A 19897-nucleotide genomic window follows, 5' to 3' on the forward strand; every position below is an offset into this window, starting at 1 on the left:
AAGGCATTAACATTATTAAGGAAATCACATAAATCCACTCAACACAGGATGGAGACTCATTTTGGGTGCTCATCCATAGGTGAAGAATCCTTGTGCCATAACATCAGTAAAACTACTGATACACTGTTTCACATACATTGATCCACAGATCCAGCGAAAACATTGATATAATCAATCATTTACATTGATACATGGAAACCATTTCTGAAGCTATAACTGAGCAATGAATCTCTCCTTTGCTGAAGGAGCACTTATCAGCTACAGTTTCCCAAACCGGAGACTAACAGAACAGAACAAAAGTAAAAAAAGGCTCAAGTCAAGCATTCTGGCCCCCCGCACCAGAAGAGAGCTCCCTGTGTGGTGAGCCATGTTGAGGCACATACATGCACATCATAAGCAAGTGCTTAAGCTCAAGTGTGCAGGATCGGACAGAGTTTCCCCATGATCCTACATTAAACACATGTATTTCACAAACAAGACACGGTCTCCTTGGTCTTCAAGCTGGGCTTCCAATATCCTGCACAGCCAACAGGCATTGCCCCAAAAACCTTACCCCACAGTTTGTGGGGCACAGTGGCCACACTACCAAGAAAATGGAGCAACACTTGCTCAGTTTAACCAAACACTAACTTTTTATGCATCCCTCTCAGAGAAAGCAGTACCATTCCACCATACCAGTCACATCACTGCAAACATTCATTGTAAAAGCAGGAGATATGCAACAACAACAATAACGTGACTTATTTAAATGATGGACAATCCTGTAGTTTAAGAGACTATTCTATATAAAGGCTATTTGTCTTCTATTCCCATTTCTTACTATCTTCAACCTTTGCCATTTGCTGGAGCACTCTTTCTTAAAGACATCTGTTTGTTAGGTAAAGGGACCACCCAATCCCACAAGAAGAATATTTTCCTACACTTTCATTACAATAAAAGTTTTACAAGTAAGGAATTCCCTGTTTATAGCACTTAAATGGTAATCAGGAACTTGGCACTTTTGGGAGTTTAATGTAGCCCAGTTAATCCTGTGCTTACAGAACCATGCAGCTCAACCATATCCACTATCCTTGCAGTGATGGGTGGTTGAGTGCATAGAAGTGCAGAACATTACTCATATTTTTCTATAGCCTTGCATTAAACAATTGCTTTCTACTGACACAGCAATAAGAATAGCAATAGCCACCCTACTGCCTGCCAACTATAAAAGTCACTTTTCTCTTCTTATTCTGCTTTCTCTAATGCTGGTGTCAGTGGCTCCTATGTTTTACAGTTAAATGTCTTTTTGATTGTAAGCTAAATTGAGCTAAACCCCATTTACTTCCTGTAATGATCAGTATTTGTAAGTAATTTTTATGTTTCATGTATAAACCCATCTATTACACAATACTGCAGAATATCTAGGCACTTTTTTAATAATAATAACCTCTTCTATATAGAACAAAAATGTACGAAAGGAAGACTGCCGACCCAGTGCTGTCCAACCTTCTCTAGTGTTCCACAGACTTGCTTCTGTATCATCATCATCAAGCAATATGGCCCAAGAGCTAGTAATACATACATTAAGCAGTTCAATAGATGTAAGAATTGGACAGCACCAATCTATATCATATCTACAATAATAATTTTCAATTTGTTTTACATATTTCTCTCTCTCTGAGTCACGAGCAATTGCTCTGTTTTCTGAAGTAAATACAAAAGGAGAAATTGAGCCAATCCAGTGTTTAGAACAATTTGAACTTGTTATCCTCCATTTATGAAGAATTGGTAATCATTGTACTTTACATATACACAACCCTGACTCAGATTGTTCTGAATAGAGTTAGTTCCACACTTACTTGTGTCAGTTGTCTCGTACTGGCTGTCTTTCTGCAATTCAAAGATCTCAACCTCCACGCGTCCGCTGGCCGATCCCTGTGTGTGACTGTTGATATGTTCACGGGCAAGAGCAAGTGCCAGTCTCTCACCACGGCCACACACAGTCTGGTCGTCAAGGATTGCAGCTATAAAACGAAAGAGAGCTATAAGCAAAATGGCATTGTTCTACATGACACCAAGAGAGATTTCCATGCAAGAGCACTGCAAACAGAGAAAATGACCATCAGAACTGGTTTGCAAAGTTTGAAATATATTGGTGAAGACTGGCATACCTGGAAATCCTATCTGGGTTAAAGGCTGCTGTTCTATGAGCAGTTAGAGTAGGGAGAGATGATGCCGATAGTAGCAGTGGGGATAATAGCCCCTGGGAAGGGACTGTGGCTGTGGGATAGCAGGTATAGTAGGGAGAGATGGTGCCTATAGTAGCAGTGGGATAATAGCCTCTGGGAAGGGACTGTGGCTGTGGGATAGCAGGTATAGTAGGGAGAGATGGTGCCTATAGTAGCAGTGGGGGGATAATAGCCTCTGGGAAGGGACTGTGGCTGTGGGATAGCAGGTATAGTAGGGAGAGATGGTGCCTATAGTAGCAGTGGGGGGATAATAGCCTCTGGGAAGGGACTGCGGCTGTGGGATAGCAAGTATAGTAGGGAGTGATGGTGCCTATAGTAGCAGTGGGGATAATAGCTTCTGGGAAGAGACTGTGGCTGTGGGGCAGCAGGTATAGTAAGATGATATGGTGCCTAAAGTAGCAGTGGGGATAATAGCCTCTGGGAAGGGACTGTGGCTGTGGGATAGTAGGTATAGTAGGGAGAGATGGTGCCTATAGAAGCAGTGGGGATAATAGCCTCTGGGAAGGGACTGGGGCTGTGGGATAGTAGGTATAATAGGGAGAGATGGTGCCTATAGAAGCAGTGGGGATAATAGCCTCTGGGAAGGGACTGTAGCTTGGGAAAGCAGGTATAGTAGGAAAGAATGGTGCCTATAGTAGCAGTGGAATAATAGCCTAAGGGAAGGGACTGTAGCTGTGGGATAGCAGGTATAGTAGGGAGTGATGGTGCCTATAGTAGCAATGGGGATAATAGCTTCTGGGAAGGGACTGTGGCTGTGGGATAGCAGGTATAGTAGGGAGAGATGGTGCCTATAGTAGCAGTGGGGGGATAATAGCCTCTGGGAAGGGACTGGGGCTGTGGGATAGCAGGTATAGTAGGGAGAGATGGTGCCTATAGTAGCAGTGGGGGGATAATAGCCTCTGGGAAGGGACTGGGGCTGTGGGATAGCAGGTATAGTAGGGAGAGATGGTGCCTATAGTAGCAGTGGGATAATAGCCTCTGGGAAGGGACTGTGGCTGTGGGATAGCAGGTATAGTAGGGAGAGATGGTGCCTATAGTAGCAGTGGGATAATAGCCTCTGGGAAGGGACTGTGGCTGTGGGATAGCAGGTATATAATATATGTAGGCTGACATATTATGCAGTGCTTTTATAAAGATTGGTTATTAATCCTTCCTATCAAACAATTTACACACATGTGTATCTGGAGCCAATTAACCTGTGTGTATATTTTACGTGTGGGAGAAAAGCAGATTAACACAGGAAAATACCCTGCAAGCACAAATAGAACATACAAACTTCTTGCAGATTGAGTCTGGGTAAGAATCAAACTCAGGACCCCAAGGCTGCCAGGCAGCAGTGCTTTGAATTTTACCAGGAGCTAAACGGCAACAGGATGAACAGTCCCACATGAAATAAACAGATTCTCACAATGACCGTTTAGTTCTATTTAAGCAAATGGGATGCAGTGTAAATCAGCAACTTTCACATTAAACCACAGGCAGTGTAACAACAAGGGGCCAATTGAAAAGCAGTGTATTAGACTCACAGAGTAAGAATCCTACAGACAGGGAGGGGAGACTAAAGTGGAATTATATAAACCCCCCCCCCATCTTTTGTATTGGCATCTTCCAGCTGAAAGGCCAGGACACAGAATTTGCTGCTGAAATTCATTGCACATTACTTGCAGTTTTTCTCCAGTAAAAAATACATCAACTGAATGAGATGATGATTTCTCTTTGACTCTCTTTTTGACACCTTGCCCTCTGGCTTTCCACTGAGAATATGGCCCCATCTAAACAAAATCCCATTGGCTCACAGTAAGCTCACTCTGTAAACCAGTCATACCTCTGAACACAAGTTATGTATCACGTGTAAGATGTTTATATCACAAAGGCCTTTTTTTTAAGCTAAGGAGATGGTATCAAGGCCATGTTTAGTTATTTAAAGCAAAACTATACCCCCAGAATGAATACTTAACCAACAGATAGTTTATATTATCTTAGGTGACCTATTATAGAATCTCGCCAAACTGGAAAAAACAGAAAAGTTGTACTCTTTCAAGCCCATATACCATCTTTCCCTACTATACCTGCTATCCCACAGCAACAATCCCTTCCCAGAGGCTATTATCCCCCCACTGCTACTATAGGCACCATCTCTCCCTACTATACCTGCTATCCCACAGCCACAGTCCCTTCCCAGAGGCTATTATCCCCCCACTGCTACTATAGGCACCATCTCTCCCTACTATACCTGCTATCCCACAGCCACAGTCCCTTCCCAGAGGCTATTATCCCCACTGCTACTATAGGCACCATCTCTCCCTACTATACCTGCTATCCCACAGCCACAGTCCCTTCCCAGAGGCTATTATCCCACTGGTACTATAGGCACCATCTCTCCCTACTATACCTGCTATCCCACAGCCACAGTCCCTTCCCAGAGGCTATTATCCCCCCAATGCTACTATAGGCACCATCTCTCCCTACTATACCTGCTATCCCACAGCCACAGTCCCTTCCCAGAGGCTATTATCCCCCCAATGCTACTATAGGCACCATCTCTCCCTACTATACCTGATATCCCACAGCCACAGTCCCTTCCCAGTGGCTATTATCCCCCCAATGCTACTATAGGCACCATCTCTCCCTACTACATCTGCTATCCCAAAGCCACAGTCCCTTCCCAGAGGCTATTATCCCACTGCTACTATAGGCACCATCTCTCCCTACTATACCTGCTATCCCTACTATACCTGCTATCTCGCTACTAATACTTCTCGATCTCTCTGCTGCTTTTGACACTGTGGATCACCCTCTTCTCTTCCAGACTCTCCACTCTCTTGGCCTTCGTGACACTGCCTTATCCTGGTTTTCATCTTATCTCTCAGATCGATCCTTCAGTGTCTCTTACAATGGGGAATCATCTTCTCCCCTGCCTCTTTCTGTCGGGGTTCCTCAAGGCTCTGTCCTGGGCCATTTACTATTTTCTCTCTATACCTTCTCACTTGGCAAATTAATCAATTCTTTTGGCTTTCAGTACCACCTCTATGCTGATGATACTCAGATCTATCTTTCCTCTCCTGATCTCAACCCAGAGCTTCTAACTCGCGTCTCTTCCTGCCTGTCCGCTATCTCCACTTGGATGTCCCAACGTTACCTTAAATTAAACCTCTCTAAGACTGAACTGGTTCTCTTTCCCCCATCCAACGCCCACAGTGTTCCCGAGGTATCTATAACGGTTAACAATTCTACCATCACCCCATCTTCCCAGGCCCGGTGCCTTGGGGTTATCCTTGATTCTGCCCTGTCCTTCACTCCTCATATCCAATCACTTATCAAATCATGTCACTTTCACCTAAGAAATATTTCCAAAATACGATCATTTATCACCCAAGATGCTGCCAAAATTCTTATTCACTCTCTTATAATATCTCGCCTGGACTACTGTAACTCCCTGTTAATTGGCCTTCCCCTCCAAAGTCTGTCCCCTCTCCAGTCCATAATGAATACTGCTGCCAGGCTCATACACCTCTCCAGCCACTCCTCCCCTGCCATGCCACTCTGCCAATCCTTGCACTGGCTTCCCCTACCATCCAGGATAAAATTCAAACTAATGATTCTCACATTTAAAGCAGTTCGTAACTCTGCCCCACCCTACATCTCTGAACTTATCTGTAGGTACCATCCAACCCGCTTGTTACGCTCCTCTACTGACCTGCTCCTCAACTCCTCTCTCATTCCCTCCTCACACACTCGCATTCAAGACTGTGCAAGGGCTGCCCCCCTTCTCTGGAATTCGCTCCCACAAACTGTCAGACTTTCTCCCAATCTCTCTGCCTTCAAGAGATCTCTAAAAACACATTTATTTAGAGAAGCTTACCCTAATCTAGTTTAACATAACCTCAGTGTGCTGCTAAAAGCAATACCCTGTGCCCCACCTCTCCCAACTCTGGTCATGCCCATTCCCACACCTTGTGTCTCAACCCTTTCTCCTTGTAGATTGTAAGCTCTTTTGGGCAGGGCCCTCTTCACCTCTTGTATCGGTTATTGATTGCTTTATATGTTACTCTGGATGTCCAATGTATGAAACCCACTTATTGTACAGCGCTGCGGAATATGTTGGTGCTTTATAAATAAATGTTAATAATAATCCCACAGCCACAGTCCCTTCCCAGAGGCTATTATCTCACTGCTATTATAGGCACCATCTCCCTACTATGCACAACTCCTCTATGTTTGAGGTCAAGGGCAGTTATCTCTATTTGCATGTCTCTAAAGGCAACCTCACCTGGCTTCATCCATTCTCTTTGATGCCCCCATCTATGAATATTGATTCCTTCCTTATCCATGGATAAAGAAAAGAATGGAATGAATGGGAAGAATCCATTAGTGTTAACATCACAAAACGCTGCCACATTCCAGGCTCAGCGCCATTTCACTCTGCCCTCTCCTTTATACCCACATCCAATCACTTTCAAAATCCTGTCACTTTCATCCCTGAAACATCTCCATAGTGTGACCTTGCGTGAAACAGGATGCCAAGATTCTTATTGGCGCCCTAATTATCTTTGGTCTTTATGATTCTAACTCCTGAATAATTGTTCTTGGCCTCATTCACCTCACAAGTCCTTCCTATGGTGCAGCCCCATACTGCCCTTTTCTATTTGACGTTAAGGATCAAAGTTAAAGGGAAATAGGTCCAGATGCTTATTTCAATTATTTCCTTAAAATAAGGTAGTAAAAATAAAAATATGTTGCATTAATTGCACAGAACTTTTTTTAGCAGTTCTTAAATAGAAATTGGCAGCAGAGATGCAACAGAAAGAAGCCTCTTCAGGCAATAAGAACCATAGCACCCCTGGTGGCCACTAGGGGGTCACCAACAGCTCTGCTTCAATTAGCACGCTACTTTTCCTTACCCATAAAAGTTGCAGAGCCTGCCATTGATCTGGCAAGCATCCCATATAATATTAAGCATATACAATATGTTGGAAAAGGATTACTGTGCCGCTATTGCAAGCCACAGCTTCCAATAGAGCTTTGCTCCAGGACTGTCCCAGACTGGCAGTCTGTAGGTTCTGGCAAATGCCAGAGGGGCTGCTGTAAGATGCCATAGACAGTCACTATTTATTGGGCTAGTGGAGGCTGTTTGGGCCTCTGTGTACTTGACAGCGGATCTTCTCTCAATATGCTTCCTAAGATGGGTGATACTGGGCTAATTCTAAAATTTGGCCCTGGGGCCAATTTTAGGCCAGATGTCGGTCAAGGAGGCCCATCGGTGGTGCCCATACACGGACAGATAAGATGCTGAATTGGTCTAAAGGACCGATATCAGCAGCTGAAATTAGTGTATGGCCACCTTAAGACTTTCACCCATCTTTTCAACTAGCATCCAAGTGCTTACTCACACACTAAAGACCATCTATTCCTCATGGTTGCTGCGGGGTTCAGGGGATCTTGGACACTGCACTTGCACAACAGATGGAGGCGCACACAACCTTCCAATCTTCTCTCTATATTTTAACTTTGCCCAATAAAATGCAAGTGGATAAATGCAGTCAAAACCTAACAACAAATGAAGCCAAGGCAGTGGTCCTTCTAGACTCCTTGCAGAGTCTGATGTATTGATAAACACCTACAATAAGCACTATTGCTAAGCACTAAAGTGGCCACGTGTGATAAAAATTGCTTGTTTGGCGAGGTCGCCAAATGAGCGAATCTTTCCCCCGATATGCCCACCTTGGGTCGGCAATATTGTGCTAATGTGATCGTTTGGCCCTAGGAAGGAAACATGAGAAGTAAGAGCAAGGAATGCATCAATGAGGTCCACAATCTAACAGGAAATTTAAGCCTGCCGATTGCCAGATATCAGTTGGCAATGCCTGTCAGAAGGTTCCATACATTGGCCTGAAGGACCCAAATAGCTAGCATATATCTGCCCATGTATGGCCACCTTTAGACTGTAAGTGCTTCGGGGTATAATACCCTTACAAATGCAATCATCTATATATCTCCTATTTTCCATATTTAAAAATGCCTGATTTAGGGGAGAGCAAAGGGGGTATTTGCAATGGCCCCAGCCCCTCTGCATAACTTTGGCCAAATAATAACCACTGTAAAATACAAGCTGCATATTGTTTTACTGAATAAAGACATATGTATTAAGGGGAAAGTCCAGCCTGTAGCCCTCTAGCAACCATTCACTTACGGCAGGGGCATGGGAGGATGATATGTTGGCAAACCAGGATCTATAGCAACTAGGGTCTATTTGTTGGGCAATGGCAGCACCCAGCTCTCTAAACGGAGGCCTGTTTTGCCACTTCTGTCTATAAGTCAATCCCCACTCCCCCACCCTCTCGGAGGGAGAGATTGACCAAGGTTGGTGGGAATGATTTAGAAACAGAGTCCTTTGAAGCTTTTCATCTCATTCATTTATTTGGAATTTATTACTTTTTCTTTATCCCACTTTTTTGATATGTTAATTTCACAAATTGTAGAGTATTAAATGTATGTCTTTGTATTGCAGCTTTTATGTGCAGAGCAGAGCGAGACAAAGCATCTAAAGGGCACCCCCACCCGTCTAATAACCTCCTCTTGCAGCCTCTTCCTTTTTCAGCATGAAGTCTAATAAGAGGAGCCAGATACAGGAGAACCTCCTGACATTTCTGCGGGCCCTCTGGGAAGAAGCATTTTCAATAGAGGAAGACATTTGCAGCAACAGCTTCATCCAGCCCTGATTTACCCCTTACAGCAACATCCTTTCCGCTCTTCAATTATTTGCCCTCCGGATCATGATCCTTTCCTCTCAGTCCCCATTAACCCTTATGCCCAAGGTCTCTTAGCAAATCACTTTTTATTTATACAAGTAAACTAAAAGAGCCTGGTACCACTGATACCCCTAAAGCCAGGAGAACCATCCTGGTTCACTCAGCACATTAACAATGGGAGCTTTATTAATATACCTATCAAGGAAATGTCAATCTAAGTAACCTTCCAATATGCACTCAACACACATTTTCCATGGCCCAAGCTATTTGTAAACTTAACTGATATTGGAAGCCGTATATGCCCATATCTTTCTGCACTGCTGCTTCTGACACTCGACACTTATATATAGTATAGCACGTCAGTTCTCTTCTAGCCAAGACAGGTCTGTTAATCAACTGGCTTCTTGCCTACATTGTTTCCAAAGTCAAAAGCAATACAGGGCAAATCCCCCTGTCATCCAATCATGATTGCTCTTTTAACCTTCCCCTGTCCTTTTTAACAAAACAACCTGTGCTTCATTTACTATTGTAAATATTGTAAATGGAAGGAACCAAATTGTCTTGGACCTATAGCCACTGTGTATGGATGTGAAGGCAATAGTTTAAGGCATAGTTTACAACTACTTCAGATCAGGCGCAGAGTACAGTGTGCAGAGCTAATATTTCACTTTTTCTTAATTTGTGATCAGTTTAGAGCAGTGATCCCCAACCAGTGGCTCGGGGGCAAAATGTTGCTCCCCAACCCCTTGGATGTTGCTCTCAGTGCCCCCAAACCAGGTAGTTATTCTTAAATTACTGACTTTTGGTTGAATAAAAACAAGATTTCCTACCAAATAAAGCCCCCTGTAAGCTGATAGTGTGAATAGAGGCTGCCTAATAGCCAATCTTAGCCCTTATTTGGCTCCTCCATGAACTTTTATGATGCTTGTGTTGCTCTTCAAGTCTTTTTACATTTGACTTTGGCTCACGAGTAAGAAAGGTTGGGGCCCCTGGTTTAGAGGAAGTATTAGGGTTGCCACCTGGCTGGTATTTTACCAGCCTGGCCAGTAAAAATGATGCCTGCTGCAAATGGTAATAGGCAAAAAAGATAAAATTATAAGAAGTATTTTTTCTAGAAAAGGTGGCAAGCCTAAGCACCAGACACTGCCACAACCACATTAGCAGAGGCCAAAGGTCACAGAACTCCAAATCTAATATGCTAAACTTTTGCATCTTATGTTGATTTTGTATTTTTAGTGAGAAATTAGCCATTTAATACCAGACATTTAGCTCATCATCTCTCTCTCCCTTTACAGGAAGTGCATAGAAAAAACACAGTCACTGACACTCTGATCTTATAAAGCGAGATGTTGAGCTGGAAGCCTGGTATTAGGAGTCTTAAACTGTCTAAAACTTCTAATATCTCCAGGAAATGAATGCAAAGTGCTCAGACTAGGCTGACCAGATAACTTGAAAATACAGGGACAAGTCTAAAAAAAATACATGTTGCAGGGCATAAACTGCAACCAATTCAGATTTTTTAGATGTGTCCTTGAATTTTCAAGTGATCTGGTCACCCTGGCACCACTGCTCTGAGTAAGTCTACCAACTATCAATTGATGTTTCACGTTTAAATCAACTTTAAAATGGGGGGTTGGTTTGTACCATATTCACAATTCAATAAGTCAGAAAGCAGCAAAGTTTTCAATTAAATATAGATAAATTGTGGACGAAGCACAGGAACATCCTTCCATAAAATATCACTTTTATTCAAACGATTAAAACCATCACGGAGTTAGGTACCCACAGCTTTACGCGTTTCATGGCTTCTCGCCACTTCATCAGTAGCTTCTGATGAAGTGGCGAGAAGCCATGAAACGCGTAAAGCTGTGGGTGCCTAATTCCTTGATGGTTTTAATCGTTTGAATAAAAGTAATATTTTATGGAAGGATGCTCCTGTGCTCCGTCCACAGTTTATCTATATTTCACTGAGTTTTGCCTGGATCGGGGGCGTTTTTGAGACGTTGCAGCACGGAGTACCTAGTTGCAGTTCAACCCATCTGGTGAGTGCTCCCCTGTTTTGCTATAGCAAAGTTTACAAAGGCTAACCACAAACCAATACTCATAACGAATATGGATACAGATATATATCCTTATAGATATAAAAACCTGATAAATAATGGACTGATCTGGTAGGGTTACAACAATGGTGCACTTGTTTTTTTTGAGCCAACCATGGGTCAATGTTAGTTCTTCATCTTCAGCCCTTATACACATACACAGCAGAATATCATATATAAAAATGCATAGATGCAGATATTACGTGTCCATATGCTCTGTGCCGAGTGTACTTATGGCCAGTGCCTAAGGGCGACGAGGGATGCTTCAAGTGCCATGCAATCAACGTGACAGTCATGCTTGTAGACATATATCCGGCTCTCGGGCTCCGAGAGCAGAAAATCCTATTGCTAGATTTCTAGTTTTCTTCCTGAAAGCAACCTGATGTCCAAGTTACAGAAAATCAAGTAACTTGCCTAATTTAGCTAATGGGCATGGTGGAATGGGGGCTGGGATTGGGACACTGGCATTTAAGTGGGGTTATGAATATTGTTGTAAACCTATTGACAGCTCTTAGGAAATTATAACACAAAAGAAGAGCTATGGGGCGTTTGTGGTCAGTCAGACGGCCTAGGAAACAATGGCTGGTTTGGGAAAATCTGCAAGCTGTGATACCAACTCTTTCATAGATGCTAGAGGGAAGTAACAAGAAATAATTATACCCTACATGTTCATTTTCATTACAAAATAAAGGTATAGGGGCCCTTTAATGAGTTTTCACTTTATCGGCAACATGCAGGAAAGCCCGCAGCAGGGATAAGCAACCTTCAGCCTATCTGCTGGTGTGGAATGACAGCTCCCAGCTAGGGTTGCCAGCGGCCAAGTTTAATAAGGGTCACATAGAATATGCACAAAAGCTGCATAGATTTCCATGCAGCAATAAACAAAGCATTTTTATAGCATTGCTTATTGGAGGTGATTGCTGGTAACCCTTCCCCTAATGTGGACCTGTCAGTTCAGCCAGTGGGGAGATGGAGGGAGCTGGAAGCACTGAAGGTTACTTCTTCCCGGCTTCCAGTATTTAGTTATGCTACTGCGGCTAAAATACTGCGGTGACTAAAGTATTATTGCTGTGACCTGATGAAGCGTATCATTAACTCCTACTGCTACAGAGCCGGGCATGTCTTGCACTTTGTAGGCAAATGCACAATTATAGAACTGCTCCCCTCCAACGCAACTGAGACTCCCAGCATCCTCTGCCATTCTGAAACTGGAAGGCAGGGGATCATTCCTTGTCTTTTAAGGGTAACTATATACTTTTTGTACTATTTATAAGCATTGTTACCGTTACTTTACAGCTGTCTTGCAAAACCCATTCACATATAGCATATTTCTGTTAATTCCTACTGGATAGAGCTGCCATGCTCTTCCACTTTGTATCAACTAGTTAAACCTTATCCATAGCGTCAAGTAAAACGGTGCTCTCTTTCGGCCAACATTACAATTATGCATGACCTCTTATATATAGTAGTCGCTGGGGCTGATTTACTCTAGCAACTAGTTTGGAAGTCAAAAAACATAATTAAAAATGGGCCTGAATCTTTATACAATCAACAAAAACTATCAAAATCAATAAAATTAAAGCCTCACAGACTATGTCAGGGTAATGGTTAATGGGTAATTAAGGAAGGCTAATAATTTCAAGACCAGTTGAAAAGCAGTTCAGAAAAGTTGCTCTAGAACTATGGGTTTTGACTCAAGACTGTGAATTACAAAATATAATGGTGATATGTGCACTTTGGATACTTATATATTTATACAGTATCAGTGTTGCTGATAGAAATTCTCGTAAGTTGGGGAGCACTAGGTACTGGGCCCATTGTAAGATCCTCTGGTACTCTGGAAGTCCAGTTTGATAGTATCAAGAAGAGTTGACTCATATAGCTGGCCTAGCATTGCAATTCTTCAGGTAGCTCCAGGTGTAATAGGAGCACCCATTCTTAATAAACATGCACAAAACAAACACATATATAGCTACTATAGAACACTCTTGGATTTGCTAGAGACTGCATTTTGAGGACACTGTTGTTTCTATGAAATAGGGGACATTCTGGCTGCCTTTCTTTACAGTGGGCTAGAAAAGCAGTTGAGAGCCTTTCTGCAGCCTTTCAACAGTCTTTTCGTCACTGTCATGGCATACCCCTCCCTTCCTGTTTCCTTTTCGCTTGGCTCTGATTGCAATTAATGCTAAAGCCTGGTTTCTGTTCATCTTTTCATGTACCAGTAATCTTGATCCAAAACAATAACATTGAACCTAATCAGCCTGCCTTGACCTGAACCTGTTTACCAACTTGGACTATGATACACAATAGGGTTCTGTTCCACCTTCAATATCTTATCATAACAGTAACAGGCACAACAACTCTACATTTGTATAAAGGTGGCCATACATGCACCGATAATATTGTACGAAACCTCGTTTCGTACGATATTCGGTGCGTGTATGGTATGTCGGCGAGTCGACCAACATCGCAGGAATCGGACCAGTTTGAAAATTTTGATCGGGCGCCATAGAAGGCGCCTGACCAAAATCTCCCTTCAGCGCTGAATCGGCAGAAGGAGGTAGAAATCCTATTGTTTCTACCTCCTTACCTGCCAATTAAGCCCTGAATGGTGTGTGGCGGATCTGACGATGTTTCATGCGACCGATGGTCGCACAAAACATCGTCAGATCGCCACGTGTATGGCCAGCTTAAGTCTCATAAATGTTATCTAGACACTCTTTCTGACAATACCTTCCTGTGCCCTATACTGAGATTTGCCACAAACTAATGCATCTTTGCTTGACTGTTTTGTCTTTCATTCCGAACCAGGGCATGGACATCATGATTGAGGAGTAGGCACTTTCTTTCATTTATCCTAGCAGCTAATGCCAAGATGGTGATGTCTTGCCTTTAGATTCGCATATTAACATACTCAGCCACTGTTTCTATGCAGTGTGTGTTCCTCATAGCAGCTTCTTGGAAACATTCCCCTACAACAGTGACCCTCAACCAGTGGCTTGTGAGCAACATGTTGCTCCCCAACCCCTTGGATGTTGCTCTCAATGCCCCCAAAGCAGGTAGTTATTTTTGAATTCTTGACTTGATGGTTTTGGTTGAATAGAAACAAGATTTACTACCAAATAAAGCCCCTGTAAGCTGATAGTGTGCATAGAGGCTCCCTAATAGCCAATCTTAGCTCCTATTTGGCACCTCCATGAACTTTTATGATGTTTGTGTTGCTCTCCAATTCTTTTTACATTTGTCTGTGGCTCATAAGTAAGAAAGGTTGGGGATCCCTGCCCTAAAATCATTCCCTTTCTAAGGCCACTGAGGTCTCCTCCTCAACCATGGTAGCCAAACCAACAGTGACAAACGGAGCCTGCTCAGCTCTAAACACAGGGCTGCCTTCCATATTCATGAGGTCCATCTGACTAAGTTAGCAGGGACTTCCCCCAGGGATCCCCAGTTACTAGCCCACCGATCACCTGGGCACTAACAAGTAGAATCTAACTGACCTGCATGCATGGCTACACTCCATAATCCACTCTGACCCCTTTATGGCAAAACACCATACATGATCCACCTGTAGGGGATCAGAGAACCCTGTCCCCTGTTTCTCAGTCTGTGATCTCATCCAGCCTAGCTACAGCCTGGGGAGGGATCCGGTTGGCTGGCTGCCCCAGTGCACGTCTGGGAGAGGTGTGCCTAAGCTTTGGAGCCAAAAATCTAGGGGCGGGCCCAGCAGCTTATAAAGGGAGCCCCTGCTGTTGTTTGCCAGTACAGAGGAAAACCCAGAGTGAGCAGTTAGCACAAACAGTGTGTGTTCAGACTGGAAAGGATAAAAGTCTGCTGGGCTGCCAGGGAATATAAAGTCCTCTGTGGTACTCTGTGTGTGTGTCCCCTGGAGGAACAGGTATTGCTTGGTTACCTGCTACGTGGGAGCAGCCACCCCTTTCAACAGGGAAGGTACTCTGGGGCAGGTAGCGCTACCTGGGGGGACTAAAGAGCTCTTGGGGAAGGGACTGAACTGATTTAAGGGTTGGGGGTCTATCCGGATCTAAAGTGAGCTGGGCAAGTACAGAGACTGTGCCAGTGTGGATAGCCCTCCCAAGTTTCCTCAGGAAAGGATTATCAGTCACCCAAAAGCTGTTCAACTGTTTATGTCCAAAGTTATATAAAGTTTAATATTTCTGCAAACCGTGTGTGATTATTTCCTAGTGGAAATCCCCTAGAGGTGTGTTCCTCAGTGTCCACTAGGTGGAGGCACTGCGCTGTTCCCAGTTCCCAGTATCAATATTCTTTGAAAACACACATCTCCTGTGAAAATACAGCCCATATTAAGTGAATGTGCCAAGAAAGAGTTACACACCCAAACCCTGGCCACTACCTGCAAGCCCCACCCATCACATCCGTTTGTCCTGGGGTCTGCCCACTGCCACAGGGCACATGACTGGAGTAACCCCTAATGGCAGCCCCGAAGAACCATAATAAACTAAGAGGAATGTAAGTACCTGTTTGCAGGGTAATTTACTAACATCTATGATAAACTGCACAATTGGAGCTACTCATCGCAACAAGTTAAAAAGTCATAATTAGTCTTAATTAATGAAAGGCAAACTCAGCCTTCAATTCAACCTGACAAAGATGGGAATGTCTGACACCAAAGATCCAACTGGAAAAATCCCTGAATCAATAACCATAATGATTTTATTCAGTAATGCGAGCAACAAACACACTTCCTTGCTAGAAAGCCATTGCGCCCGACCCAATGAATCCTTCATAAACAATAATCATAATGGCAAGTGCAAGTTGAAAAGACAAGCACATAAATAAGATTGTTATTTATTAGAGGATATAAATGAACAAACTGCCTACGTGTTTCCCATCAGCTGTGAGAACGCAGCCTGTGATCATTTCCATAGCGGGCGCCCAGCCTACTCCGATTGCTCTTCATCAGAGGCGAGAGACAAGGAAAACAAATAAGCTAAATCAGGGCTGCATTGCGAGTTTGTCATGAAATCTCCAGGTGCTGTCAGCTCATTATGCCTGGAGAGAGGAAATAAAACCCTGAACTGGATTGCACACAACTGAACCAGCTCCTCCATTCCTTTCCTATAGCCAAGCCCTGAGCAGAAATCATCAGACGGGAGCCCTAGCCAGAAAGCATCATAGCACAACAGGCATCTCATAACAAGGAGATGGAATCCTGCCCTGCAGCGCATCACAGTAGCAGAGAAACAATGCGCTGCAGGACTGCTATTTATGCAGGAAAGCAATCCAGTTGGTTCAGTTGTGTGCCGGTGGGCTTCACAGGGGAGCCGGGACTAGCAGGGAATCCGTTAGGCAGGACTATACATATGAATAGGAATTTTCTTGATTCAAAAAAAAATAAAAATTGCAATTTCACCCCATGTGTATATTTTTGTATGCAGATGTGATGACAATAAAGCTTGGCTTGACTTAGATAGGTGATAGATATATAGATAGATGATATAGATAGATAGATAGATAGATAGATAGATAGATAGATAGATAGATAGATAGATAGATAGATAGATAGAGAGAGAGTAAATACTACATTACAATGTATTATTTGACTGAAGTTTGTGCCTAACTTTGCCTTTAGACTGTGGCATTGCAATTACAAGTATAAATCCCAGCATTCCCAGTGGCACACCGATTGGACATTCTTCATTTAAAGAACACTAAAGTGCTTTAATAAGCAGCATCATACAGTTGTAGCTTTGCTATAACAGGAGACCAAAGCAGGGCTGTAATTTTTATATAGGCACAAAATGGCCTGTTCCTAGGAAGACAGCTTAGGAGTGAAAAGGACTTTATGGGTCTATACAGTAAAAAACTATTTCAACATATAAGTTGTATGTGCAGTAATCAATCGGTACGCACCAATCAAATCAGGGAGGGGTGGGTGAATGGAGAAGACTTAGGACAACAAGCTCCTATTATGTTCCTGCCTACTGCAGGGGATCAGAGGCCCAGCGCAGTTCCCTCTAGGCCACAAAAGGCAAAAAGTAAGCTGCAAAACACCCCATCTGTCATTGCTTTTATGGGGCTTTAGCAGTGGTAAAACAATAAACGAGCAGTCACCCCAAATAACAAAATGAATAAAATTCCCACCCTTGCCCAGCAGTTGCACTGGGGGGGGGGGCACTGTTTACACAAGTAATGTGCTAAATGCCCCAATCAGGCTACAATACATTGGTCAGCAAATGACTGACTCTAAAAATACAAATAATATCAACCAGGATGGTCCAAAAAAAACCATTACAGGTCTGGTTAATGACAGAACCATAAAGACTTGAAATCAGCAGCCGCCATTCACATGTGAGACACCAGAGATATAGACTGCACACCTTGGCTGAGAAGGCATCTCCTTATAATGAGAAAGGAGCTGTGGCAGCTTTCCAAGCTGTGTCATGATGAATAAATGCAAGAGGAAAAAAGGCAACAGCAGCCGAGATATCCATTTAGCTGAATGCAATCGGTGGCTCCGATAAACAACAAAAGTGAAAATTAAAGGGAAAATACATTCACTTCATATGTTTATTTTAAATTTATTACCCCACAGACATAAATCAGAGGATGAGAAATAGCCCTCCTATGATTGTTGGTGCATACATTCACAGACCGTACTAAGGGCAGAAAAATGGTACCACCCAGGGCTGCCAAGATGGTACAGGGGATGGAACAGAGCCCCTAGAGGCACAAGAATGTAATTTACCAGTTACTAAGAGGACATGGTTTGTTGGGGTCAGGTTTGGGTGGATTATGGGTGGACTATGGGTGGGGGATTGGTGTAGTGGAGTCCTGCTAGGGCAGTTCAGGGGTATGGCATTGGGCCATTTTTTTTTTTCAGGGCCCAGTTACTGGCTAATTTAGTACTATGCGGCTCCATGATTCTTTACGGTGACCCTGGCACTCATATGTATAACACAAATATGTTCTGTGTACACATGAAGTTATATCATAATTCAGCACTGCCTGTGAAGGTCCATCCTTAGGAGAGGGGGGGAAGGTGGGAGGGTAGTCTAAGGCCCTGTTATGATGGGTAACAAGACATGATGGTCCAGAATTACAGACCCTGGAGGGGGCTTAGCCAAGAATTTACAGGGCAGGCTGGGGGCATGGTTGGAGTGACAAGGGTGTGGCCGAGCATATTGGGGGCATGGCCAGATCTGATTTATTTTGACTATTTCAAACAAGAGTTCCCATTCTATCTAGATGGCAAGGCCAACATCCAAATGGGTATTCGGGCAGATAACTTACAACCAGGCAAAGTAATATGTCCATGTAATGGTGTAATGTATGTAATGGTATCCATGGCATCATCACTGGGCCTGGCACCCTTCCTGCTTGCCCTTCACCTGCCACAACCCCACCTCACACACACTGCTTGGTCCACACAGACCCCCACCACTCTCTCCCCTCTACTGCTCTCCACTTTCTCCCTGCTTCGCACCCCTTCCCCTCAAATTTTGCCTGTGACACATGCCTATGCTGAAATCTTAGGTTCTTACCCTGTAATATAAACCCCCATGATTTCTGATGGCAGTGCTGTATCCAATGAAAAGAATATGGCACACTGATAGGTATTAATATATATATAAATATATATATATAAACGAAAATGGAAACCACTGGCACTCACGTTTAAAGCACTCAAACTGCCTGGGTGCAGCCTCCAACAGCAGAAGACAAAAATAGAAAATAACGAAGCCGCTCTCTCAGGACTTATGTAAAAAAAAAAATATATATATATATTATATATATATATATAATAAATATATTGTACCATCTGTTTCAAGTGACAATAAACTTATAAATAAGGCTCATAGGTCTTCTAACTTTCAGCACAGTAAGTCGTGCCCTACAGGCTCGGCCTATCAGCCAAGATTAGGTTCAGCCAAATCTCTGCCAAGGGTGCAATAATTTGTGAGTTACCTTGTCTGCACTAAGCCCCTTCTCAAATGCTAGGATTCCAAAAAGCTCTAAGATTCAGCTTCATCGAAGTGCTGGAGGCGATGGCCAGAAACCTACAGCATTGTAACTGACAATGAAGCTTACAAGGTGTTTAGCAAGAAAAGGGCTACCCTTAGATGAAAGGGGAAATATTCCTTCGCACATATTGATTTCTGGAAATGATTCCCAAGGTGCAAGATGTGAGCTTCAAAGGATCTTTACCAACCGGATCTATTACACTGGCAACATCTTCAATAAGAGAATAAAAGCTGTCCAACATATGTATATATTACTGAGTCACTAAGGAGTTCCATGACATATTAAAGTTCATAGAACACGTTGTTATATTTTGAAGTATAGTATGAATTATTTATTCTTCTACCTGTTTTAATGAGTCATGTGACACAAGTGACATCATTATGCCCTGATTATAACAGATTACATCACTAGGCTACAGGATCAGCCTGTGTATTGGCCACTGTTAAGGTATTCAGCCACACAGAAGGCCAAATAGCAGTGTTCCATAATTCTTGGCCAACATAGAGTAGATCTGAGAGAAAGTGAGAAGACATTCCGTTGGCCATCTATCTATCTTCCATTTACATGCCAAAAAGAATCGACAGGCGTGGCTTGGACAGACTGACTTTAAACTGATGCTTCAACAAATGGTTTGCTTCAACAAATGCCCCATAGCCATGCACTCATTTCAGAGATGTTGTCTGGAAAAATAAACCACTCAGCCCCCCTTTGTCATCAAATTGACGTAAAGTGACTTAATTAAATAGAGGAGCTATTTTTTTCTTTGAAGCAGATAATTCTCTCTTGGTTACTGGGAGTTATTTCAAGGGGCAGCAAAGCA

The 19897-nt window shown here is 43.2% G+C and overlaps 1 protein-coding gene across 1 annotated transcript in view; it reads right to left on the bottom strand.

Moving 5' to 3' along the window:
- The window catches only part of grik5 (glutamate receptor, ionotropic, kainate 5), a 106914-nt gene that overhangs the window by 46824 nt on the left and 40193 nt on the right, over positions 1 to 19897 (bottom strand). Inside the window, exon 3 of the mRNA XM_002936400.5 lies at positions 1839 to 2003. Coding sequence (XP_002936446.1) covers positions 1839 to 2003 — 165 coding nt within the window. The remainder of the gene's footprint in view (positions 1 to 1838; positions 2004 to 19897) is intronic.

Source organism: Xenopus tropicalis, chromosome 7, assembly GCF_000004195.4.
Source record: "Xenopus tropicalis strain Nigerian chromosome 7, UCB_Xtro_10.0, whole genome shotgun sequence".
Classification (NCBI taxonomy): Eukaryota; Metazoa; Chordata; class Amphibia; order Anura; family Pipidae; genus Xenopus; species Xenopus tropicalis.